General features: G+C 42.6%; 4 protein-coding genes across 5 annotated transcripts in view; 3 read left to right on the top strand and 1 right to left on the bottom strand.

Annotated features, from left to right (window-relative positions):
* Nucleotides 1-2: 2 nt before the first annotated feature.
* On the top strand, nucleotides 3-4,568 carry ppa1b (inorganic pyrophosphatase 1b). Its single transcript, XM_080507273.1, has 12 exons — nucleotides 3-39; nucleotides 1,187-1,389; nucleotides 2,314-2,378; nucleotides 2,680-2,733; nucleotides 2,819-2,938; nucleotides 3,024-3,110; nucleotides 3,210-3,336; nucleotides 3,432-3,559; nucleotides 3,701-3,786; nucleotides 3,903-3,978; nucleotides 4,066-4,105; nucleotides 4,188-4,568. Exons 2-12 carry the CDS (start codon nucleotides 1,194-1,196, stop codon nucleotides 4,217-4,219), a joined length of 1,011 nt encoding a protein of 336 aa, XP_080363399.1. The 5' UTR covers nucleotides 3-39; nucleotides 1,187-1,193; the 3' UTR covers nucleotides 4,220-4,568.
* Nucleotides 4,569-5,063: 495 nt separating this feature from the next.
* Nucleotides 5,064-9,512, top strand: sar1ab (secretion associated, Ras related GTPase 1Ab). 2 transcript variants are annotated; one of them, XM_080507275.1, is made up of 7 exons: nucleotides 5,064-5,130; nucleotides 6,327-6,397; nucleotides 7,170-7,289; nucleotides 7,403-7,468; nucleotides 7,558-7,661; nucleotides 7,784-7,915; nucleotides 8,178-9,512. In XM_080507275.1, exons 2-7 carry the CDS (start codon nucleotides 6,340-6,342, stop codon nucleotides 8,292-8,294), a joined length of 597 nt encoding a protein of 198 aa, XP_080363401.1. In that variant the 5' UTR covers nucleotides 5,064-5,130; nucleotides 6,327-6,339; the 3' UTR covers nucleotides 8,295-9,512. The 2 variants fall into 2 exon arrangements, with proteins under 2 accessions (XP_080363401.1, XP_080363402.1); XM_080507276.1 differs by having other exon boundaries at nucleotides 5,073-5,130; nucleotides 6,331-6,397.
* Nucleotides 9,513-10,701: 1,189 nt separating this feature from the next.
* Nucleotides 10,702-13,555, top strand: tysnd1 (trypsin like peroxisomal matrix peptidase 1; the record flags this gene model as incomplete). Its single annotated transcript, XM_080507266.1, has 4 exons — nucleotides 10,702-11,759; nucleotides 12,727-12,857; nucleotides 12,976-13,161; nucleotides 13,336-13,555. 4 exons carry the CDS (start codon nucleotides 10,702-10,704, stop codon nucleotides 13,536-13,538), a joined length of 1,578 nt encoding a protein of 525 aa, XP_080363392.1. The 3' UTR covers nucleotides 13,539-13,555.
* Nucleotides 13,556-16,410: 2,855 nt separating this feature from the next.
* The window catches only part of spock2 (SPARC (osteonectin), cwcv and kazal like domains proteoglycan 2), a gene marked incomplete at both ends in the record, with an annotated part of 31,029 nt that continues 23,615 nt past the window's right edge, over nucleotides 16,411-23,824 (bottom strand). The window contains 8 exons of the mRNA XM_080507267.1: nucleotides 16,411-16,556; nucleotides 17,112-17,243; nucleotides 18,143-18,205; nucleotides 18,701-18,919; nucleotides 20,609-20,743; nucleotides 20,871-20,979; nucleotides 23,117-23,222; nucleotides 23,655-23,769. Of these exons, the coding sequence (XP_080363393.1) occupies nucleotides 16,411-16,556; nucleotides 17,112-17,243; nucleotides 18,143-18,205; nucleotides 18,701-18,919; nucleotides 20,609-20,743; nucleotides 20,871-20,979; nucleotides 23,117-23,222; nucleotides 23,655-23,769 (1,025 nt within the window). The remainder of the gene's footprint in view (nucleotides 16,557-17,111; nucleotides 17,244-18,142; nucleotides 18,206-18,700; nucleotides 18,920-20,608; nucleotides 20,744-20,870; nucleotides 20,980-23,116; nucleotides 23,223-23,654; nucleotides 23,770-23,824) is intronic.

Below are 23,824 nucleotides of genomic sequence, written 5' to 3'. Positions count from 1 at the left end.
GACGTCAGGGGGCTGAAATAAGCGTGCCCGGAAACATAGGTATAAAACACATCACAAATATCTGTGCCCACAGGAATGTGATTAAAAAGAATGTAATAGAGAATGTGAAGCTACGTCATGCCGCTATGCATTGTGAGATCGTGGCGCTATTTTTTTGAGGTACGCGCTTGTAAACAATCCCGCCCGATATCAGTTGAAATTGCTCCTCGTTAAAGTAACTTCGAAATAGCCATGGTTGGGCAGTACTGCTGTGTTAAAAACTGTTACAGTCGATCACATGATCGATCCGGCATGAAGCGGGATGACGGCATCCACTTTTCCGAGGTTCATAAAAGACAAATCAAATAGTCGAGTAACTGTGATTCAATGCTACGTTCAGGGCTCCTCGTAAATATTGAAACTGGTAGTTTTAGTAGATCTAGTATAGTCTTGAAATCAGTCTCAATGTCTATTCAAGGTTATTCGATAATTAACTGATGAAAAAAGGCAACACAATGTCACCTCATACGCAGTATATTTTTTTAATTCTACCGTTATTTTACCCCTAACTTCTACAGAGATAAATATCTCTTTTGGAAGGGACAACTAGTCAGTAGTGTTTTGAAAAAAGTTGAGTAAATATTTGTCATTGAACGATTGAAATGAATCAAATCAAATCAAATCAAACTTTATGTATAGAGCACTTTTCATACAGATATACATGCAACTCAAAGTGCTTCACATAAAATAAAAATAGAAATAAAATAGAAACACGCACACACACACACACACACACACACACACACACACACACCAACCCTAACTGTCCCGTAACAGAGTATACAAACTGATATAAGAATTATATGTGAATGGCCAGGCACTGATGATGCTGAAATGATAATGAATTCAATAGACTATGGATTCTGGATATTGTAATCTTCATTCCATGTAACCTTCCAGATTAAAAATGAAACAACTGATAAGTAATATAAATATTGTACATACAATAATGACTTCTGATATAAAAACTGCACCAACAGTGAAGAAAGCTGCGTGCTACGGCACTAAATCTTATTGCACGAGACAAGCTTGTTTATTTCTCTAAATTGGTGGTACATCTGTGACGAGCATGCATTTGTAGGACAAGCTTAATTGTGTCCATTGTCAATGTACTTTTGAATCCAATTTATAAAATTATATTTTCCAGAGGATACATGAAGGCCTCAGTTGCTGTGTGCGCATGCGCCCTGCCGCTGAGCAACCACCACCCACTCCACGGTGAAGACCTATTCTTCCGCCGCCATCCTTCATCCAGAGCCGCACACAGCAACACAGACCCACACCCCACCATGAGCTACACAGTGGAAGAGAGGGGAAACCCCAACACCTTAGACTACCGCATATTCTTCAGTAAGTAGAAAATTAGTCGAAATAATAAAGATGGTCTCTTTTTTAACTTATCTTTTCTCTCCAGTAACACCGCGAGTCACCCGCAACCTCCCACGTGTCACCTTTTATTTATTCTTGCTGGCGGGTTTCGTCCTGTCACTGTTGGCACGAGCGGCGAAAATTGCATGCACATTATTTCTAAACGTTCACGAAGGAGTCTTCTGAATTTTTATTATAAGAGATGGGAGAGAAACGCACGGGAGCGTCTGAGTCTTGTAGGAGACGCCAACCAGTCTTGCGGGTTTACGTCCCCATTTAAGCCGGTCGCGCTGGTGTTTCGGGTTAACCGGTTTCCGAGTTAATTGGTGACCGTCTTACTTAAGCGTCTCTTATCGTCTGCTGTTACCAGGAGCAACAAGAAAGTCGGTCACCAGTTTAAAGGGAAGCCATTTAATCAGAAACAAGAGTCACAGTAGAGCCAGTGGATGCGATGTGAAGCAGGCCTTGTTATTCCAGCTTCATCCTGGCAAGAGGAAGTTTTTTAATCTCTGTAAACTTGATGGGCTGATCAGCATGAACATCATAAAATGTTACAGGTGTTGGCACAACTTCTTCTTTGATTATAAAACATTATTGAAACTGTTAAAGTTCCTTCTTAGATACAATCTTAAGTTTTTATTACACAATGCAGACTGTAGATCAATGTTAACCTGTCACTTGTTTCGTTTAGTGTATCCTTTATAAGTTAGTGAGTTAAGTTATCGTTATGAATTCACATTATTCCCAATCTGACAAAGAAAAGTAGCATCAACTAACGTAGTCAAAATGTGAAAAGAAACTCATTTAGTTTCTGTATTTTCTGTGCTGGTCTGATGCAATCTGGAGTTTTCTCATGAGTGTGTGGAGTTTACATTAACTAAGTCAATGAATTTCACCGTTTTGCAGAAAATGCTGAAGGAAAGTACATCTCGCCATTCCACGACATACCAATGTATGCCAATGAGAGTCAGGTAAGAAAGTGTCTGCTTTAGTTTACGTGACCTTAGTTTAATCCCGCATGTTGTGAATCAGTCATCTTTCTCTCAATATATTTATATAAATATTCTTTCACTAGCGCGCTGCGTAATTGCAACGTCATCGTCGGATTACCAGGCAGTGGCCTTTGCTCTATTTTCTCAGTGCTCTGTCAATATAACCAGAGGTTGCAAAAGATTGTTGTCTTATCGCTCTGAAGCAGGTTCTCTTAACTTGTAGTAAAGAATGATAATCGTAGAGTTGAAATGCTGAGAATGTACTTCCTGTCTGTTGCAGAACGTTTTTCACATGGTTGTTGAAGTGCCAAGATGGACAAACGCAAAGATGGAAGTAAGACTAATGTTGATGGAATAAAAGTACATTTGTATCGTGTGTCACATTTTTAAGAATGGGAACAAATTAATTTCTGCTTCAGATTGCAACAAAAGACCTCCTGAACCCGATCAAGCAGGATGTGAAGAAAGGCAAGTTGCGATATGTTGCCAATGTTTTCCCGCACAAGGGCTACATCTGGAACTATGGAGCCATTCCCCAGGTCAGTGCGTCGGCTTTAAAAGAAGTCTCAGGACATCTGACCATGCGTCCGTCTGTTTGATTTGATTAATGCGGCCGTGTTTCAGACGTGGGAAGACCCGGCACATAAAGATGGAGACACAGGCTGCTGCGGCGACAACGATCCCATTGACGTTTGTGAAATCGGCACTAAGGTGACGCATTGCTTGTGGAAATGACGAATGTGTAAAATGAAGATGGACATGCTGATGCTTCGTGTGGAAACTGAAACGTGAACTGAGAATGTCTGGTAGGTGTGTTCCCGCGGGGAAGTCGTCAAAGTGAAAGCACTCGGGATCCTCGCCATGATCGACGAGGGCGAGACCGACTGGAAGGTGATCGCAATCAACGTGGAGGACCCGGAGGCCAACGACTTGAACAGTAAGGCGTCTCGCCTCATCCCCTTTCTCACCTCGCTCAAGTGTTTTACTCCAGCTCGCAGCAGCATTTCATGCGCCGGTTTGGTCTGTTTGCAGACATCAGTGACGTCCAGCGCCTGAAGCCGGGATACCTGGAGGCCACGGTCGACTGGTTCAGGAGGTACAAAGTGCCAGATGGGAAGCCAGAGAACCGGTTTGCCTTCAACGACGAGTTTAAAGACAAGGTGTCCACATTACACACCCCAGGTTTTGGCTGTGTGATGAAATAGGGATCATACACACTGTCATAATCTACACATTGTTATTTTTAGTACTTTTTTTTTTTTTTTTTACAAAAATCAAGTAATTGATGTGTTATGTTTCAGGACTTTGCCATTGAAGTAATAAAGAGTACCCACAACTTCTGGAAAGCCCTCCTTTCCCAAAAAGCCAGCTCTGGTGAACTGAACTGGTGAGTTCTGTCATCGTTCTTGCTGCCTTGAGGTTACAGGTGCTTTTTAGATTTAAGTTTAAAAAAACAAAATGAATGTGACCACAGTTAATCTAAATAATCGTTTGATAAAACAGCAAAAACACTTGCTTCTCGGCTGGCGACAGCGACTACTGCTGCTCAGCGGCTGATGCAAAAGCGGCTGTTGAACAGGTAAGTAATTGTAATTTTTTTTTGTAAAGTAATAACTTCACATGTTGACATGGTGCCTCCGAAGCTGATGTTTCACTTTGTTTTTAGACGTGTCCTTGCGGGAAAGCAGAGCCTATCCCCTCATCAGGTAGGGTTTTATTTCTTTCAGTAAAGGCAGCATCACTGAATTTCTGCTAAATTTAACTGCCTGTAATCTTATCATTTTGCAGTTGATAAATGGTTCTACTATGAGAGCAAGTAACCCAGCAGCTTCTTGGATTGGAGCGGGGGGAAAGGCTCATCTCTCAACACCAATACTTGAAGATGAAGTTCTTTGTCAGAACCAATGTGGCGACGAATTGTGGCACTCGGAACCATCTGGTCGGCGCGACGTTTGGGTCTGAGTCGGCTGACTTCCTGTAGAGGTAGCGAATAGATACTGTAATGAACGAGAACAATCCAAACACACTCATGTCTTGACCAATAACTAATTTCCACTTATTTAACAAAGATCTCCTCGGAGATGTGCTGTTATGAGCAACGTACAAGCACGCTGCCTTGTAGATATCTGTGTGAGACCGCTGTGCTTTAATAAAAGCTTCTCTGGCGAATTGATCTCGGTGTGTGTGATTCATTCGAGTCCTGGTCAGCGTTCCGTCAGACATCTGTTGAGTATGTGCGTGATGATTCCACTCCCTAGTGAATCAGTCTAATTACCATCTCTTTCTGCACATGGAATTGATCCACTCGTTTAAGTGGCGTTTGACTGGGAAGAGCTCGAATGTACAACAGGAGCTGTGTGGAAAGACGCTGGTTATGATGCTGCCACCTAGTGTTCACTGCCTTCCTATTCTGTTTATATCGTAACCACTGGACCTAAAATGTATGTTTTTGGAGTGTAAGGAGGCACCAGAGTTCCCAGAAAAAGAAAGAAAAAAACTTGTGTGCGTTAAACTTCACACTTTTAGGGGCATTCTCGCCCAAAACATTTAAGTGTTAATACTTGAGTAATATTGACTGTGACTTGATATTGTGGAGGGGGGGCGGTCCGGCCCACCCGGCCCCCGACACGGTGACGCGCGCACGTCCAGATAAGTTCGCGCGCCTCACGTCAGTCGACGGGACAGACCGAAAGGGCGACCGACGAGGAGTTCACAAACTCGACCGACCAAGGTAACGCCGCGAAAGATGTGTGAATCTTTGTTACCACGGTGTCCCTGGTGATCTTGTCCAGACGCGTTTTTGGTTTGGTCACTCTGTTGTTCACTACATGTGTTTACTTTCTTGTTTTGCTCCCCCCCCCCCCCCCCCCCCCCCAAAAAAAAAAAAAAAACAAACAGGCAAAAGGAAAAAAACAACCGAATGTAGCAACACTTGTCAATGTTATGATTCGTTGTTTTGGAAACACAACTTCTGAGTTTCATTTAAAAAATATATATACAAGTACATGTATTTGTTTTCTAGTTTTAGAGTTGCGTAAAATGCGAATGCTATTTATACCAAAGTATGTGAAGATTCAACTGAGCAGGACCATTGATATTAAGTTACAGCTTCTAGTCCATGAAGTGTCGTAATAATCACACGCGATTCTTTTTATTTGGAGTTCGGGACACCGTGTTGATGAAGTGTCACACAATTGAGGTAATTTCGAGAATCCCTGGCCAGCAGAGTGAAAACCATGTCCACAGCAGCGAATACATGAAGTTCGCAGGGAGTGACAGGTGTGAGAGAGAGAGAGAGGGAGAGAAAGAGAGAGAGAGAGAGAGAGGCTGACTAACAGATCAAGTGTCCTTGCCACAACCTGCTATAAAAATAGTCAGTTGATGATGAATGTGAAGGAGTGGGGCCGCTCTTTGAGCAAAGTAATGTCAGAATCAAACCAAACCAAAGGCTGTTTGTTGCTTTCACTTTCATGCTTTGAAACTTGTGCAATTACACAGAGCTTATACATACCAGCAGAGTAATCCAGGGTCAGGAATAATGAATAACGAGCCTTAGTGCTGGATTCACTAACAATGGTGTCCTTTTGCAACAGTATTTAAGAGTAATTCAAGCAGAGTAGTGGAAATGCCTTCAACATGACTTAAAATGAAACAAATTTAGATATCAAACAGGAATTATATATGTTTAAAGGAATTCCTCACCGTGAAAATCGTAAAGTCTGACTTCAATTTTGGGTCTAGTTGATTTGAAGCACGAATCAGATAAGTCTCCTAATCAATAGTTGAATGTGAATATTTGTAATTTGTTAGTTCACCCCATTAATTTGACTTTTACTTGTTTCTAGATAGCTTCATCTTTGCATTTTCATTATTTGGTTTTGTCTTGTGTTGTGCCATAAGAAGTGACTTCAATTTCCTGTGTTTCAGGCAGTCATCAGAAATGTCTTTTATATTTGATTGGATCTACAGGAGCTTCAGCAGCATCTTGCAGCTATTAGGTAGAGTATAAAACAAAAGTATCATTGCGGCCCGAACTGGAACTGCACACGGACAAGGCACTGCTACTGTAACTGCAGATGTCCCTGAAACAAACCAGTGAATCTTTGAAAGTCATAAAATATCTGAGTGACTCAGCATGATTGCTGTCACATGTATCAAACAAGTGTCCAAAGCTTGATATTTATACTGTGTTCTTCTGTATGCCTTGGCAGAGTCCTAGTAAAGAATTCATTTTATCTTTAGGTCTTTTAAAATGTAAATTTTAGGGGTAAAAATTCACAAATGTGCAGATTTGAAATGTTCTTGGGGTTTTATCTGGTAGAGGGAAGCAAACAGGGATGAGTAGTTCATTTATAAGTACTTAAGTACAGTAACAGCTTGATACTAATTTCTCTAACAGCTTTTCCCCCCCTTTGACTCATATTAGCAGAAATACTTGTGCTTTGTTACCTTGCATAAAATCTCTCGTCATACTTTTTTAAAAATGTGTGAGGAATAGAAACATCTGCTGGAATTCTTCCTATGAAGTTCTTTTTTTTTTACATTTATACACAAGCTGTATTTTTCCACACGTCTTGTACTTTTTCTGATCCTTTTTCTGAATATTCTAACAAAAAGTGAAAACCCATTGTGTCTGTGATGATTATCAAAGCTCCCAGCTCCTCCTCATCAGTTTCACTCTGTGTTGAATTTGCAGTGGATTTCATTCTGAGTTCTCTCTCTCTCGCTCTCTCTCTCTCTCTCTCTCTCTCTCGCTCTCTTTGTCATCAGGATTGTACAAGAAGTCAGGCAAATTGATTTTCCTTGGACTAGACAATGCTGGAAAAACAACTCTCCTGCACATGCTCCGTGACGACAGGCTCGGCCAGCATGTGCCAACGTTATACCCAAGTACATTCAGCAACATAACAGTGTCCTTGTCAGCAATTATTGTTTTTTGTTTTTTTTTTGGGGGGGGGGCTTCTTGCCACTTTACTAAAGTGAGTGTTTCAACTGTGCTGCAGCGTCGGAGGAGCTGACTATAGCAGGGATGACCTTCACAACATTTGACCTCGGAGGTCACACGCAAGGCAAGGACATTGGACTGTGTTTGTGTGTCATTGTCGTGGTGCATTTCTGGAGGTTTCATATAAATCCTGAAATGTTTCGGCTCCAACAGCACGGAGGATCTGGAAAAATTACTTTCCAGCTATAAATGGCATCGTCTATTTGGTTGATTGTGCCGATTATGAGCGGCTAGCTGAGGCTAAAATCGAACTGGATGTGAGTTTGTTTTTTTTTTGTTTTTAATTAAAAAAAAATCTTATTTTATCCCTGCAGGTATTTCCATCTGTCTCTGATAGGAGTAATCTTTTTGATCATCTTGTGCCTCGTCTCTTCTGCAGGCTCTTTTAACAGATGAAAGCATTGCAAACATCCCCGTTCTCATCCTGGGAAATAAGATAGACCGCCCAGAGGCCATCAGTGAAGATGCGCTCAGGGGAATGTTCGGTCTTCATGGACATACAACCGGAAAGGTAATCAGCTCATGTGGGTTGTGATGTCAAGTGTCATTCGATCAGTATATTTTTGAATTACAAATGAGAATTGCAGTTTTATTCTCATTTCATGAGTGCAGTAGTAAGCGCAGCAGGTCGACTTTAACGAGAGCGTGAAGGCCAGCCCAATGCATAGAAAACATTGACGTTATCGCATCCTCTATCCATTGTGGGAGGTTATGTTCATGTGCATTGCAAATTTAAAGCGGTGCTTTTAACGTGTGCTTTTGCTTCTTTTCAGGGCACAGTGTCACTGAAGGAGCTAAATCTGAGGCCGATGGAGGTTTTCATGTGCAGCGTGCTGAAGAGACAGGGATATGGAGACGGTTTCCGCTGGCTCTCCCAGTACATCGACTGAATCACGCTCCTGTTATAGCCTTAATCAGATCTGCTGATGCAGTCTGTGCACAAAGACAAGTTCCACACAATACTACCTGAAGTAGATTTAACTGAATGTTTGTGACGCAAGACTTTGACTGCCAGTAAAAGATTTGTTTCAAGTAGTGTTTTGTGGTAATACTCGGTAATATAATCCTTGTGTCTTATCGATCATGCAACTACAACACAGTTGGTCAAAGATGAAATATGAATCATCAGTCTGTATTGTAAAGGATTGAGTGTGGAGAATCATCTTCATGCTGCGGTTTTGTACCTTAAAGCCTCGCGTGGGAATCTGGTCTGTCGTATAGAACACAGCCTCACCGTGAACTAGTTTCTGACCCAGGTTTATTTTGGCTGCTGGTGTTGATTTACAGTGAAGGTCAATTTAGTTAACATTGGAAGCTTGGAGGAACTCCTTCTCATGTGAGGACGGAAGATTTCTGTTGGCATAGATACAAGTTGTATCTTAAATGTTGTCACTGAAACACTAAAAATCCTAAAGCACAATCTGAAAAGATGTTTTTTTTTTTTTAATGTGCGGAAGAAATTTGTTGCCATATTTATACATTTTTGATACTGTAATCTATTACCTGAACAATCCCGACAGGTCTCTTCACTACATGTTTCTTTTCTTTGTTGAAACTACAAACAGTTTACAGTTTTACTCATTTATATGAAAGTGACCAGCTGTGAATATATAAATTTTTGGCTTGAGGAGCTTTATTAAATATACCGTGTTAAATAATTGTAGAATAAAACAGCACAGCCTGGGGATGTGACGAGCTCTTCAGCAGAGACGACACTACAATAGCGGTGTTTAGAATAATTAATTGCCGTGAAATGACTTGAGTACTTTGTGATTAGTTGCTGCTGAAAACGTGCAGTGATATTATGAGAGTACTTTGGTGGTGCTTGAAAAAAGAATATGCCAAACACATTTATGGATTTATCATGCAATATCATGCTGCATTTTGTGTATACAAATCTATTTATATTTTTGCAATAAAAATGGGCTTGCCTTACGTTACATGAAAGAACTCATTACGAAGTAATGTGTCTGTTACTGTATAAAAGGTAGGTCGTATTCTTATTGGAAGTTAAGTGTGTCTTAGGATGATAAATTACTCTTGACAAGAATTTGAGTTGTATTTAAGTATGATTGATTATATTATTGATTGATGAATAAAGAAGATTTAACAAATTGTGACAGCAGATTGTACTGATGTTGTCTCTTTTAAATATTTTATGTTCTGCACATACTCTCTATATATCCAGATCCAGCATCCATCCATTGTTTCATATTCATCACATAGTGTTGCTGCTGGAGCTGATTCCAGCTGATGAAGGTCGAAGGCAGGGTACACCCGGACCGATCACCGGAGCAAGGGGCAACACACGAGCAACTCTACAGTCACCATGTTAGCCTCAAATGACTGTTTTTAAACTGTGGGAGTGGACCAGACAGCCCCTCACTCATGAACAAGCAGAACATGCAAACTCCACGCAGGAGGGCCCCCAAACAAGCAATCAAATCAGGGACAATTTCTCTATCAAGTGGAAGTGTTGACCGAATTCTAGTTAAAAAAAAAAAAAAGCTGTGCTGAACATAAACTATTCCTACAAATGTCAAGATATGTTGTTAACAGTTTGCAAAATATAGGTCAGTGGTAGTTTTGTGTCTTCTTCTTGTTGTTTTTGGTGTCATTGTTTTCACATTGAACTTGGTTTGTCCATCATTGTTCTGGATGTGTCCAATGTGTAGTTTATTTAGTAGTTCTCTCTGTAGTTTTACATCTCTCCATGTATGCTCTTCTGTCCTTGTAGTCGATTTGCGTCTTTGCATTTCGCCTCTCATGGTTAGTCTTGTCTCTCTGTGATCAACTTTGTGTTTCCTTGTGGTTTCTTTCACACTTCTTCAGTATTAATCAGTGTATGTTTCATTATAGTTTTGATTCACTTTGTAGGTCTTAATTTACTTTTAGCTATTTATATATTTATAGCTATTATTATAACCTGGTGGTTTCATTCCTCCTCCTGCTTGTTTGTTTCTACTCAGTATAAAGTCCACGATAAGCCTCCTCTGTTTCGGACACGCTGTACCACAGTGTCAACAGTAGTTCCGCCTTCTTCGTTTCTATTGGTTCCGAGTTAGTCGCGTTTACATTTCGACCAATCACATTAATGCCACCAGGAAGTCAGGACCCGAACTGCAGGAGAACGTTAATGATAAGAAATCATGTCGAAAACCGTGAGTTACTCCAAACTGTGCATCCATGACGGAAGCTTGTGTTCCTGATAAGCTGCAAATGTTATTGACGATTTTTTTTTTTTTTTTTTAAAGCGATCCACTGTAATAGTGGCGTGATAGCATTGTGGCTAACATCATGGAGCTGAAGGAGGTGGAGAACTGCTGTTGTGTTGTCAAAGTGTCGGAGGCTTTCTCAGCGAATAAATCTGCGAGTTGCAGCGGCGTCATCGTCCACCCTCAAACTGGAACCATCATTTCCACCGGCCTCCCGTTTTCGCGCTTCCTCGCCGACAAACACACGTTGTCTTCGAATAAACGCTTCCTGTCGCCGCAGAACTTCAGCAGCAAACTTCAGATCCGCGTCAGTTTTCCTGCTCAGCGAGGGTCGGACACCGACCGGAGCAAGACACCAGCTGTAGCCGAAGCTGCAGCCGAGCTGCTGATGCTGGTGAACTGTGTCGACTTTAAACAAGCGTTCCAGACTCTCTTCCGGGGGGTGGACCAGTGGCGTTTCCATGGCGACGAGAATGAGGACGAGGAGCTGATCAGAGACGCTCACCTCCTCAGCTGGTTCGCAGTGCTCAGGGCAGGTGCTGAGGTCCCCACAGGGCCACAGGGGTCGGGGAGCGTCCCCCTGCAGAGCGGGTCGTCCCTGCAGAAGGGCTGCCCGGTTGTCGCTTGCGGGTCGCCGTTCGGTTCTCTCTGCTTGGACCTCTTCATCAGCACCCTCAGCAGGGGCGTCGTCAGCAACCTCGCCGGCGAGGGCAATGCCGTCATCCTGACAGATGCCCGCTGCCTGCCAGGCACAGAAGGTGGAGGGCTGTTCGCGGTGGATGGCGCGTCGGAGAGGGTGCGCCTCGCCGGGGTCATCGTGTCTCCATTTGGCTGGAAGGCCAGTGAGTGGATTGGCCTCACTCTGGTGTGCTCTGTCCACGCCATCTTCAGAACTGTCACGCAGTGTTTGAGTGGTGAAGATCCCCTCAGAGACGCTTGGCGGCATCCGGGTGAGGCAAGCCTCTGCATGTCCACCGCCGCGCAGGCGTCAGAGGCCGTAAGATACCCCACAGTGTGCTTTGTGGACAGTGGACAGTTCTGGGGCTCAGGTGTGGTCGTCGCCTCTCAGCTGGTCGTGACCTGCCGCCATGTTGTCAATGGAAAGTCCACAGTCGCCCTGAAGTTTCATCACCAGGACAGGTGACGGCAGACTTTTAAATCTTTACACCCCATACAGTGTGAGCCCTGATAAAAAAACAAAACAACTCAACACAGTGTTTTTGTGGGAAAGATTAGATTAGAAGACTCAAATTATCCATATTTATTGAACAAGACAAGAGAAATGCAGCAAGTAGTGTTGAGAAATACTGTTCGTATTAGCTCTGATTTAACTACATCTCTTGAGGAAGATGAGCAAAAGTTTTAGTCGTGTACCCTTCTATTACATTTATATACACTTTTCTGTTTCAAATAGTTCCGTCTCATATAATTGTTTTTGTTTTTATGATTCTAAATTGTATGAAATGCTCTGATGCATATGTAAAGGGAGCTGCCTCTTTGATGTATCAATATCCAATCTTTTAGAGTAATGTACGATAAAATCACACGCAAATTCAAACTCAAGCAGCACAATCAAGAAAATATCCACACAATTTTAACTTGAATTTAGTTCCATTTGTACGTTTTATGAGCATGCATACATAATGCTGGGAAAACCTTTTAACTCTTTAACTTTAGCAGGAATACACCTCCAGCCTGCAGCTCTCTGCCTTGTTAAACACATTTTATATAGAGATAAAAAATATTCCACACCGATGTTCCACTTGGAGCTCCTAATGCAATGTGTGTCACATTTTATGCTCCATATTCTCCTTTCTGCTGGATTACCCCCTGAATCAAATGAAAGATTTTGTCATCCAGCGATTCAGACGCCTGATAATGAGTTACTCGTTTAGAGCAGGAAGACGAGTAAAACACGTGGAGCCGCTGGGCTCAAGGACCAAGTTTGGAAAAGCCCGTCTCTGAAACCTGGACACACATATATACAGCAATATAGCGTGTTTGTGATGCTGCATATATATGTGTGTGTTTGTGAAAATGTTGTATTGTCTGTGTTGAAATGCTCAATCCTTAATTTCAATGTTCGTTGTTGTCGTTTTTGTTTCAGGGTCCGCCACATTGCGGGGGACGTGGTGTTTTCCACTAAAGACTCTTCACCATACGATTTGGCTTTGGTAGAGCTGAGAGTGCCATTGTTAGAAGCCGTGGCCCCTCGAATGGCCAAGAGTTTTACTCCAGGTTCGGGAAGAGTGTTAATTCACAGAAAGCTGCTGCTTCATATGCAACATTTTTTTGCAGTTATTTTGTAATAAAACTGCTTTTAAGTTGTTACTCAGCTGGGCTTCTTTTCCTCCAGGTCAGTCTGTAGTCGTGGTGGGATATGGTGGTTTGGGTCGGAGTTGCGGCCCCTCCCTGACCAGCGGCGTCCTCTCCAAGGCCATCATCCTGAAATCACAACCCGTCATGCTCCAGACTACTTGTGCAGTACATGCGGGGGCCAGCGGGGGCGCTGTGGTCCAGAGACACTCAGGCGAGCTGCTCGGTGAGGAAGCGAATGATGTGCTGCTTTGAACAGTGGGGGGCACACAGTGATCGAGAAAACCTTCATTGTAACAGCATGTGTCGAGGAGAGACATGTAAACACACCAGCTCACGGTTTTCTCTCTTTGCAGCGATTTTAAAAGAGGGATAAAGATTTTTCTTTGCTGCTCTGCAGGTATTGTCTCCAGCAACACCAGGGACTTGGCTACTGAGGTGACCTACCCACACCTCAACTTTTGCATCCCAGTGACTGTATTCCAGAATCTGCTGCAGGATTTTCATGAGACCGGAGATGTGAATGCGTTCAGGGTGCTGGACAGCACAGAAAAACAAGTCAAACGTGTGTGGAGACTCCAAGGTGCCCAGAGCAAACTGTAATGGAGGGTGATTGCACTTTGAGCTATAACGGATGGAAATCTGATGTTTAATCGATGCACTTTGTGGCCTAGTTCACTTTAGACATCCAAATGATGGTATGTGTGACTTTGTTGAATGTGAAATTATATTTTCTAATATTTGTATCGATTGTCTCATGAAACCAAAGTCACAACACGGAATGAATAAAAGCAACTAATCTGTGATAAACTGTCAGCATGTGAAGAGCATTTCATGTTAACAACATTGTCATTTAGACTTGCTCTTATTGATTCATTGTACTATAATCCAATTACACTTTATTCTAGCACTAATTCCCTCCTGGATGTGTGCTCTGTTCTTCACATTAAAAGTACAATAACAAACATGAATAGGGCTGCATAAAATAATATTGTCCATCTGATCTGCAGCATGTGATGTTTTCCGGCTTTAATGCAAACCTAATTTCACAGTCACATCCTCGACGAAAAGACATCTTTGCTCAAAATAGAGACTAGGATTTCCACTCTTTTCCCGGTTTACCGTATGCCGCTTGTTTATCCCCAACAGCAGGAATATTCAGCATAATGAGCTGACAGGCGGCAGAAAGTGATTGGTCCCTTTGGGTAGCCAGTGGACTGCTGTCGGTATCAGGTATTCAAACATCTGTTGGCAGGCATTCCCACTTACAGCTAACACATTCGAGGTTTCACCCACTGGGACATCACTGGTACTGATTTCCATTATCACAGAAATGTGAAACTGAAGAATGACATTTCAGAGGATTGGTTACTGTCAATTTTTACAACGCGAGGACAAGCGTTCCCAGCCCGAGCTCCCGAGGACGCGCTCACGCTGGCACGCTGAACGTTTTCTGTTTCGCCGTCGCCAGCCTGTACGGTTCACAGCCAGCGACTTCGGCAGTGTCCCTGAGAGCCCGGGGAGAGGGACTTCTATAGGCATTGTGCTGTTAGAAGTGCTGATATGCAGAGCTGGGCCTGTATCTCATTTCTGCTGGTTTCCCATAGCTATAAGGTACACTTCACTTCAGAATGAGGTAAGGCAAGAGGAGAAGTGAGCTCACAATACAATCTGCTCTCCTCTGGGAACAGCTCACTCACAGAGGAAGATTTATGTTAGAAATAGTGCTTTTGAAAAGAGCTGCAATTTTTTTTATTTATTTATTTTTTATAATGTTTGCTCTGGTTTTGCAGGTCAGTTGTTCAGAAAATTGTTTTGAACCCAACTGACATAGGTGGCTTTGTTATGTAACCAAAATGATCATTTTCAATAATGCATTTTATCACCGAGGTGGGAGAGATCACCGGCAAACACAGGTTGGAGGCAGCAAAGAACAAATACAACAATTTGATTCTGGAATTTAGTTTTTAGACAACCGTATTTTTTTTTACTTTATCTACCATCCTTTTTTTTTTTTTTTTATAGTTTTCTGTTTGCTTCCCATAGCAAAATGTCACTCTACTCTCTATTACATCAGAGGCCTTCATGTACAACAATGCAAAATACTCCTTGAAATATGGCTGACGGTGAACCAGATAACACTGGTGATGGAGCAGATTTAGAGCGGCCCAAATATGGCCTCTGGTAGGAAGAATTAACATTGATGTCTTTCAAAAGCCATGATTTTTTTTTTTTTTTTAATGAGGCAGTTGATTCAAAACTTTCTCCTGTGAGAAACAACACAACGTAGGACAATAGTACTATAATCTTGTACGATGCTATGCTGTTTGTTTTTCACTAAATTGATAAAAGTCACAAAAGAGAAGAACACCTACGTAATATCGTTTACAAATATGCAAAGGATCAACATGTTTACATCCCAACTCGCCTAATTGAAGGCCTATGGAGGTTGAATGGATTTCTCACCCTCAGGCTCAGGAGTTTCTGCATCGATGTCGCAACATTGTATGTAATCAAGACAATTAGAAAATCTGACAACGAATAAAACACGACCCGGATGTATGGTGGCCAGCTGAGCCACGTAGATGAGTTTATTTTGTTGATTTTTTTTATTAAACACACAAACTGATCCACATTATGATACGATGTACACTTGTCCACTAAGCAGCTTCATTCCGCTCGTCCTCCAAGGCGTTGATTACAGGACTAATAAGTGACATTCTGTCTTCTGATACACACATTATATACAAGCTAAAGAGAGACCTCTTGAGTCATGAATGAGACAGAGCACTACTGTCACATATGAGCTGAAGCGTTTGACATGGAAACAGTAAAGTGAAAGGGTTTTTCAGTATTCCAATGTGGCTTCCTTGCTTTTATTTGTCAGTTTTTCCTTCCAAGAAATAAGCCCCAAACTGTTTTTTCTAAATGTTGTTAATCTGCAAACATAAAAGATGAAAGAGGCCAATTTGGACTACTGAATCGCACCAAGTCTTGCTTCTTCTTTATTTTTTTTTATTTTTTTTAAATGCAAGCACATGACGAGCACCTGCAGCTTCTCAAAGTCTCCGTAATGCATCAGCTAAAAACTGCTCAAAGATAGTTTGAAGGACGTGTGATGGAAGAGAACGAAGATTCACAAGTATGAAGGACAAAATTCAGGACTCCGAACCCATAATTTCTTAGCAGTGATATCCCCCCCCCCTCCCATTTCCCATTTTAGGAACATTAAATACTCCCACAGCATCTATTTTCATCTATTTTCACCCTCCCAGCCTGTGCAACCCTCCCCCTTGCTTCTCCATAAACCAGTGTTGTTCTGAATGTGAGCGCGTCATCATGTCCATCTCTTTATAGGGTGCGTGTGTGCGTGTGTGTGTGTGCGCATGTGTGTGTGTGTGTGTGTGTGTGTGTGTGTGTGTGTGTGTGTGTGTGTGTGTGGGACCATCGATATGCTGGACTGCACGTTGGCACTTTACCAGATATATCCCCCATCATCCACCTCTCCCACCTCTCCCTCCTCCTCTTCAGCCTCTTCTGCAGTCTCCTCAGCTTCTTTCTCCTCCTCATCTTCCCATCCAACACCACTACCAAAATCACCCGAATAAGTCATTTCATAATCTGCGGAAAGACGGGAAGAGAGAGAGAGAAAAAAAAAATTAAGGTCAGGAACTATCAATTGTGGCTATATCTTGAACATTGCAATACATTCTGTTCTCCGTGCCTTCCTCATAACGTTGATGGAGTTCCTTCCACACCAGGGGAGAAATCCCTAAAATCAATTTAAAACATTGCCCGCAATGGTGAGAAAGAAAAAGGGGCATATGTTTGACTTTGTCTGGAGTTTAATAGCCGTTTCTAAACCTTGCCAGGGGACCCATTCTTATCAGGTGCAGGTTCAGTCCAACAAGCTCTCATTTATCTTGAAAGACTTTTCTCACAGCGACAAGCGGAGCTTTAACATGCAAATGACTCCAGACACATGAATGTGCTGCTGGTCCCTCTGCAGTGAGTTACGTTGCACTCGGCCTCAGTCCGTGAACATAAAGGGAACCTTGTGCAAAATGCATGTGAGGAATTCGGCCCACATGATTTTCCCCTTTCCTTTTTTTTTTTTTGAAGCTTTCAAATCTGAATTCTCCGATGTTATCGACGGCTTACACCTGCAGGACTCACCGCAGTCTGGCTTGCCGCGAATCCTGGATCCGGCCACTTCCCCTCCATTTTGTTCGACGCACCAACACTCTCCCCTGTCACACTGCTGCTTCCTGAAGTATCCGTCTTCATCGCAGCTGGGAATGAATCGACCTGGCACAAATAAATAAATAAATAGATAAACAAATAAATAAATAAATAAATAGACAAACAAACAAACAAACAAATAAATAAATAAAAGTCGCCATGTACCCTCTGAGCCCCGGACAAACACATCCTGTCTCATCACACATGGCGCTGAGCCCATGTGAGCGGGTAATGCATGCAGCATATGTGGCAGCCAATTCCATATTCCATGAATACAAAATATGTTCATGGGGCAAGATACTGAGGAATAAATACCAAGTCAGCATACCACAGCATATTGGGGGGGGGGGATTGCAGGGTTGTGCTGGCTAATATTCATGTTAAACAGAGAAAACATGATTGGAAAATGTTAGGGATTTTTAAATGTAAACACAGTTTTGAGGCTCATATGAGCACGAACCTGTACGGCCAACCTCTTCGGGAATGAATGGATTTTTCATTAAATATCTCAGTTGGTATTTTTTTATAATGTTGTAGCAGCAATGCAAATGAGATGGCGGGGGGGGGGGGGGGGGGCACAAATAAAAATTGAACAGTCTGTCTGTTCTTTCAGGGGAAACATCTGAGTGTTGGGCTGGCATACTGCCCCCCGCTCGCTGCTCTGTGTCCTTGGAGAGTCCTGACTCAGAGCCCAGTCAGCCAGCCAAAATCTGCACTGCGCGCGCGCGCACACACACACACACACACACACACACACACACACACACACGCTTACACATACATGTAAAGGCAGACCAGTCGCTGCGTTCCTCTTTCCTCCGTCTGTCAGTATCAAGTCATAATCCACAAGACTGATCGGGGACTAATCCCCACCTCCTGCTTGTCATCTGCCCGATGAAACCCTCGACCAAGAAAGACAGATCCAATTGGGTTTGAAATCCTCTTACAGCAAGTCAGATACCTACCAAACTTTCTTTTGCCGCCGTCTAGGACTTGAATCCTCTCGAGTTCAGTCAGACAAGGAGGCTCTTTAAAAGAAGAGACAATTATTTTTTAAGAGCGAATATAAAAATAAAAACGAGGGCACAATTAGAAACACAACAGAAACCGACAAATAAATGACCAGTACTGACATTTCCTGGGAATGTCCTCCATGTTTTCTAAACACTTCTTTTTTTTTTTTCAAATCTGAAGTATTTTCTGCTCGGTTGGTTAACTGTCATGCCCAAATCTCCGAAAGCTGTGGGAGAACCAGGCTGTCAACAAGCAGCGGCAATGTTTTCAGTGCCTTGCAGAGACTATTTTCACCCCACAGGAAGGGCGACAGGAGGAATAGTAGGAAGACAAATAGTGTTGGACTGGCGCTCAGCACAGAGGCAGGCTGCACCCGGGGGCAGCTGAGCGCCTTGAAGTTCGAATGTGTACGCCAAGAGGGAAAATGTCAGCACACAAACAGGAGGATGTGCCCACGCCTGTGGACACGCAGCCCGAAATCCTTTCGACACCATTGCCATGACACTCACTCTCTCTCCAGAAGCAGAGGCACCACTCGGCCGTGGAGACCTTGCCGTCCCTGTACGAGTCGCAGGAGTTGAAGAAGGGCCGGATGCAGACCTCATACTTGTCCAGGTTGATGGCGGCCAGTTCGGCCTGATCCAGGTACAGGTCGTTATTGGTGTCCAACTTGGAAAACATCCAGCCTATAGAGTCCTTACAGCTGGCCACCAGGCTCCTGTCCAGCACTGCCAACACAAAGACAAACAATCTCTTATCAGGACACACACATGCAAAATAAAAACAAAAAAACAATGCAAGTGAGCTCTGAAATATGTTTTGCTTCCCATTGAAATGGTCAGTAATTCATAAATGTCCCCTTGCATGCAGCACAAACTTTGTCTCAATGTCAAGTAGTAATTTTTGCTTCAATGCAAAACCCTCTGAAGTTTTTCACAGGCACAGCGATGTTATTGATTGTTTGCCGTCCATAGGCAATAAACAAACACAGCTTGTACGAGTTAGGAGCTTTTTTTTTGTCCTTTTATCATGATGTCTTATCAAAGCATCCCCATGCATCCCTTCAACGCAGGGTGTGTACTCTGCCCTTTCCACCGTCCATTTCAGTGAATCACGATGCATTATAATACTCTGAGGTGACACAATATTGAACACTTTGACATTTAACTGGCATTGCTAAGAGATTTCAACTGTATACTCAATGAATGTCAACACTGCAGACATAACTTTGTTGGATTTTGATATTCTACACTGAGCTGTGATTAAACACAAGGTTCAGTTGACCTTGTTGAGCATCGTTTTGAATCAACCGTTTGGTAAAAATGGTTGATTTTCTTTGGTGTAACCTGTTTTTTTTGTTTTTGTTTTTTTAACATCAAAATATTAAAAAAGCACAAAAATGTACATGAAATTAAATTAAATGTAAATCAATAATTGATTTACTTTTACAATATTTGTGAAAGGAATATTTTAAAAACGATTTTTCAATTAAACAAACAATGAAAATAACCTTAATTTGGAGTTATTTCTCAAACTTTTCTTTTTAGGCAACATACTTTGGAAGAAAATATTCATCTTCATTTATTGTTTTATCATGTAATATTTTCAGGCCTATAAAGTCTTATATTTTCTAAAAAAAACTAAGTGAATACCAGTTGAAATGACATAAATAATAAATCAGACATTTTAACAAACAGAATGCATTAGATTACTTCAAAAACTCTATTGAATAAGTAATAGAGTTTGTCTATAAAGTGATTGGTGTTTCATTTATTCTAAAGTCCTCTAAAAGTAACCTCTTCATGAAGTGCATGTACTCACAGCTTCAGGTCTGAATGGGTTCATTTTGTGACCTGTGTAAACACTTTCTGATAAGCAACATGCACAATAACTCAATATGACCAAACTATTATCAAGATTTCTCACTTTGGACTGTAAAATGTCTTACATTTTAAGACCGATAAGGCTCTCAACACTTGCAATTTGAAGCGCATGCTCATGTGATGCATCTTAATCCAGAGCCACTTTCGGGCAGTGTCAATGTCTCCAAACTTGTAAGATCCAGAAATGTGTAGCATGTTTAGTCCAGAAAGAGCGACAGAAAACAGTAGAACTCGCGGAGTTGTAAAGTTAGATTTGGACCAACATCTTGAAAGCAAGTGAAGAAGAGCAGCTTAGGCATTCATGGGACAGCGATGGGTGTTTATTATTTAGATATCCAGAGTTGTGAGTGAAATCCCAAAGAGCCGCAGTAAAAAGTGTCGACGCAGTACCATCTGGAACTACCTTTGTCTTCACTGAGGTATTAAACCAGATTTAATGACTTGCTTTGACAATTTTATAGTGTCCTTACCTGTAACTGAAGCACTGAAACATGCGCCTAATGCAGTTGGAATTCATCATGGAGGAGCTCTAACCTGATGTGGTGCTGGCCGAGGCCGGTCTGGCCCCGGGCTTGCTGTTGTTGTTCTGCTTGGCATTGGTTTGCAGGAGTTGGAACCAGTCCCTCAGACGCTCGCCGAGATCAGCCAGATCCTGTCCAGTGCAGCTCTCTGTGTGGGCCAGAGGGAGAGGCAGGCAGAAAGGATGTGATATTTGTTGTAAATTCACATAAAATTCCCGTGTTCTTAGTATTCATTTTCCTTTATGTTACTTACGTTAGTGTTTGCTTGTTCTTACCATATTTACTCTCCTTGGATGTGGTGGCAGCAGTTGGACAAGGACACAGACCTGGACACTTCAGGGTGAGCTCCTTCCCTGTAAGACACGCCTGCTGCTCCAACTTGCACTGCCAACACACACGCACAGCCATTAACGCACACGCACACACACACACGCCAGTGACAAGGGGACACAAAGGTGAAGTAAAATGAGTTATTGCTGCGATGCAAATCAAATATTCATGAGGTGACCGACTGTAAGCGTTAATTCAAATCCGAGTCCTGCTCCGATGTGTGTTTCCTGACCTGTGCTCGCGCACAAGGTCACCAATAGTGATCCCAAAGATAAAGCATTAATCAATAAACAGATGGAATGCTGTCACCACAAGCCACGGCGGGTCATTCCGAGGCCCTACATCATGGATCGCAGTCGCAGTTTCTCCCCTGAGAGCCTCTTCACACTGTTCTGCTCCGAATGTGCAAGGTTTATGCCACTTCCTAATTCATAATGCATCATAAATTATGTTAACACATGTATATTGATGTCGGTCGTGATTAGCCCTCCTGTATCACAGCAAGATCCTCACTGGTTCGATTCTGAGCTTGGTGGGGGGGGCTTTCTGCACAGAGTGGGCTTCTTACAGGCATGACAGTTTCCTCCTATTGTCTTAAAACATACTTTTTGGTGGTTGGTGACTGGATTTTCTGCAGGCATTAAAGCGAGTGTGTGTGATTCCAGATACAATCCAAGAACATGCTTGTTAAGTTAATTGATGACTTAAAAGCTTACTGTGCCCTTTGCTCAGCACGGGCTCTGATAGGCTAAAGCCCCCCACAACTCCTACTTGAGTTAAGTGGATATAGAAAAGCAAAATATTAGATAACATGTGCTGTTAGTAGGAAAAGCTGTATTTCTCCTGCAAAGAAATCTCACCCTACACCTTCATCCACCAATTGCTTTGACTTTTTTTATTATTATTATTTTTATTAATTGCACTGGTTAATCCCCAAATAAGAAACCTGCAATTATATTCTATCAGCACCGCATGAAGTTTACAGGAATGAACGTTCAGTATCTTCACTGTTGTAAAACTGCATTAAGGTAGTGTGATAGCTTTAAAAAAAACAACAACAATACATTGAATATATTTTAAAAAGCCACTTCAGATCAAACTAAAGAGGAATCTCTTTGACCCTAAACCCATTTTGGAGTTTCGACACAGTGAGAGTAACTCAAATCACATGTGAGCCACTGTGCTGTGTTTCGTAAAGTGGTTGTTGTGGTTCCTCGGCGCAGGAGTCTGAGCATTTCTCACTGGACTGAACCTCAAGCGCCACATTGTCCTGCTGACACTTGGCTGTTTTGTCCTTGGAGTGGATATGCTTCACCCTCACAATGTTACTGGGCTTCAATACAAGCATGCAAGGTTTCTTTGTTAGTTTTTTTTTTTTTTTTTCCAGATCCTCTGACATTATTTCCCCCTCTTTCTCGTCGATACTTTTTTTTGTGGAACTGATGTAAGCCAGCCTAGTTCAGGTAAATATTTGAAATGCTTTTGTTTTCGCTCTGTCCTTGTGTGTCAGGAAAACACTTGCATTGTGTGGAAACCAGATCAAATCTACACTGAACTTCATTAAAGCAGAAACATATACAGGATAGAATGTTGGTATTTCTTGTTGCAGGAGTGTAACAGTTCCAGCAACAGAAGCATGTCTATGAAGGAAAACAACAACAAAAAAAGAATTCATACATACAGGTAAATGCAGTGCTGAGTTGGATAGTATTGAGAAAAATACAATGTTGGGAAAGGAAAGTTGAGAACCTCTGGGTTATTTGGCGCATCAGGTCTGTCGGCGACTCACAACGTGACCTAAAGTGTGCTTTTATAGCCTTGGACTCCCCACCAGTCGGCTACTGGAGAAGCTTTTAAGATGAGAGGTTAAAACATCAGAGCTCGCCACACAACACGGGGAAGCCAAATCCTCCGGCTTGGACTCTGCAGTCCTCCTACATCTGAAGGAGGGCACAGTCAGTTGAGGACAAGAGAGCACACATTTTGGCCGGTGGACTGAAAGAGGTCGCCCACGTCACAGTGGATCAATCAATTCCCGGTGCTTCTGGACAGCACTCGCCTTCAGAGATGACTTAAGAGTCACAGACCCTCCATCAATCACCAGAGATTCAATTAACATTTGTTTTGAATACTTATGCGGGAATTAGGAGTCTAAAAGTGATTGTAACACCCGGCGCATGATAGGCTGTACCTTCGAGGCATAGTTGTGTCCGTCTGATCCACACACGGGCCCGGTGGAGGAGATGGGACAGGGCTGACAGTTTCCATCGGGAGACCTGAGAGCAGGCTGCTTCAGTCTGGATGACAGAGGGCAACACAACACTTCAGTCTCACCAAGTCCGCCGGAGACAGCGGACGCCGTGCTAATTCAGCGCGCGGACAAGTAGCACCGACCCGCACATGAAACAAACAGCCCTCCACAATGTCTGAATGTATTAGCTTATCATTAAACGGCAGGCGGTCCGACCGCACTGGTGCACAAACAAGCTTTATTACTACCTCTGTGGCTGGGCAGAGAAACACACTCTCCATCTCTCACCACAGTGTGTAAGCTCACTTGTGTTAACGTCATGTTAGTGTGTGTGTGTGTGTGTGTGTGTGTGTGTGTGTGTGTGTGTGTGTGTGTGTGTGTGTGTGTGTGTGTGTGTGTGTGTGTGTGGGGAAGGATTTGGACTTTTTCTGTGTTTGGGGAATTAGTCGGTTCTTGCCCAGGAGCTACAAACACTCACCTGTGTTCAAGTTTCTTGCGGTTGACGCACACGGCTCTCTGATAGCCCTGGGCGATACACACCTTGTGTCGGCTGCACTTAACCTTTTGACAAGGGTCCTTGGTCGTATCTACATCTGGGGAAACAAAACAAAAACAAAAAAGCAGAAAATTAGTTGTGTACCGTAGTAT

The sequence above is a fragment of the Blennius ocellaris genome (genome assembly GCF_963422515.1).
Source record: "Blennius ocellaris genome assembly, chromosome: 13".
NCBI lineage: Eukaryota > Metazoa > Chordata > Actinopteri > Blenniiformes > Blenniidae > Blennius > Blennius ocellaris.
This window is presented reverse-complemented; position numbering and strand designations above follow the sequence as displayed.

Bases quoted from the DNA above. Each gene is read 5' to 3' on its own strand.
- ppa1b (XM_080507273.1), top strand. From the start codon at position 1,194: ATGAAGGCCTCAGTTGCTGTGTGCGCATGCGCCCTGCCGCTGAGCAAC. The intron at 3,111-3,209 runs GTGACGCATTGC...AATGTCTGGTAG, and splicing joins TTTGTGAAATCGGCACTAAG to GTGTGTTCCCGCGGGGAAGT. The intron at 3,337-3,431 runs GTAAGGCGTCTC...GTCTGTTTGCAG, and splicing joins GGAGGCCAACGACTTGAACA to ACATCAGTGACGTCCAGCGC.
- sar1ab (XM_080507275.1), top strand. From the start codon at position 6,340: ATGTCTTTTATATTTGATTGGATCTACAGGAGCTTCAGCAGCATCTTG. The intron at 6,398-7,169 runs GTAGAGTATAAA...CTTTGTCATCAG, and splicing joins CAGCATCTTGCAGCTATTAG to GATTGTACAAGAAGTCAGGC. The intron at 7,469-7,557 runs GCAAGGACATTG...CGGCTCCAACAG, and splicing joins CCTCGGAGGTCACACGCAAG to CACGGAGGATCTGGAAAAAT.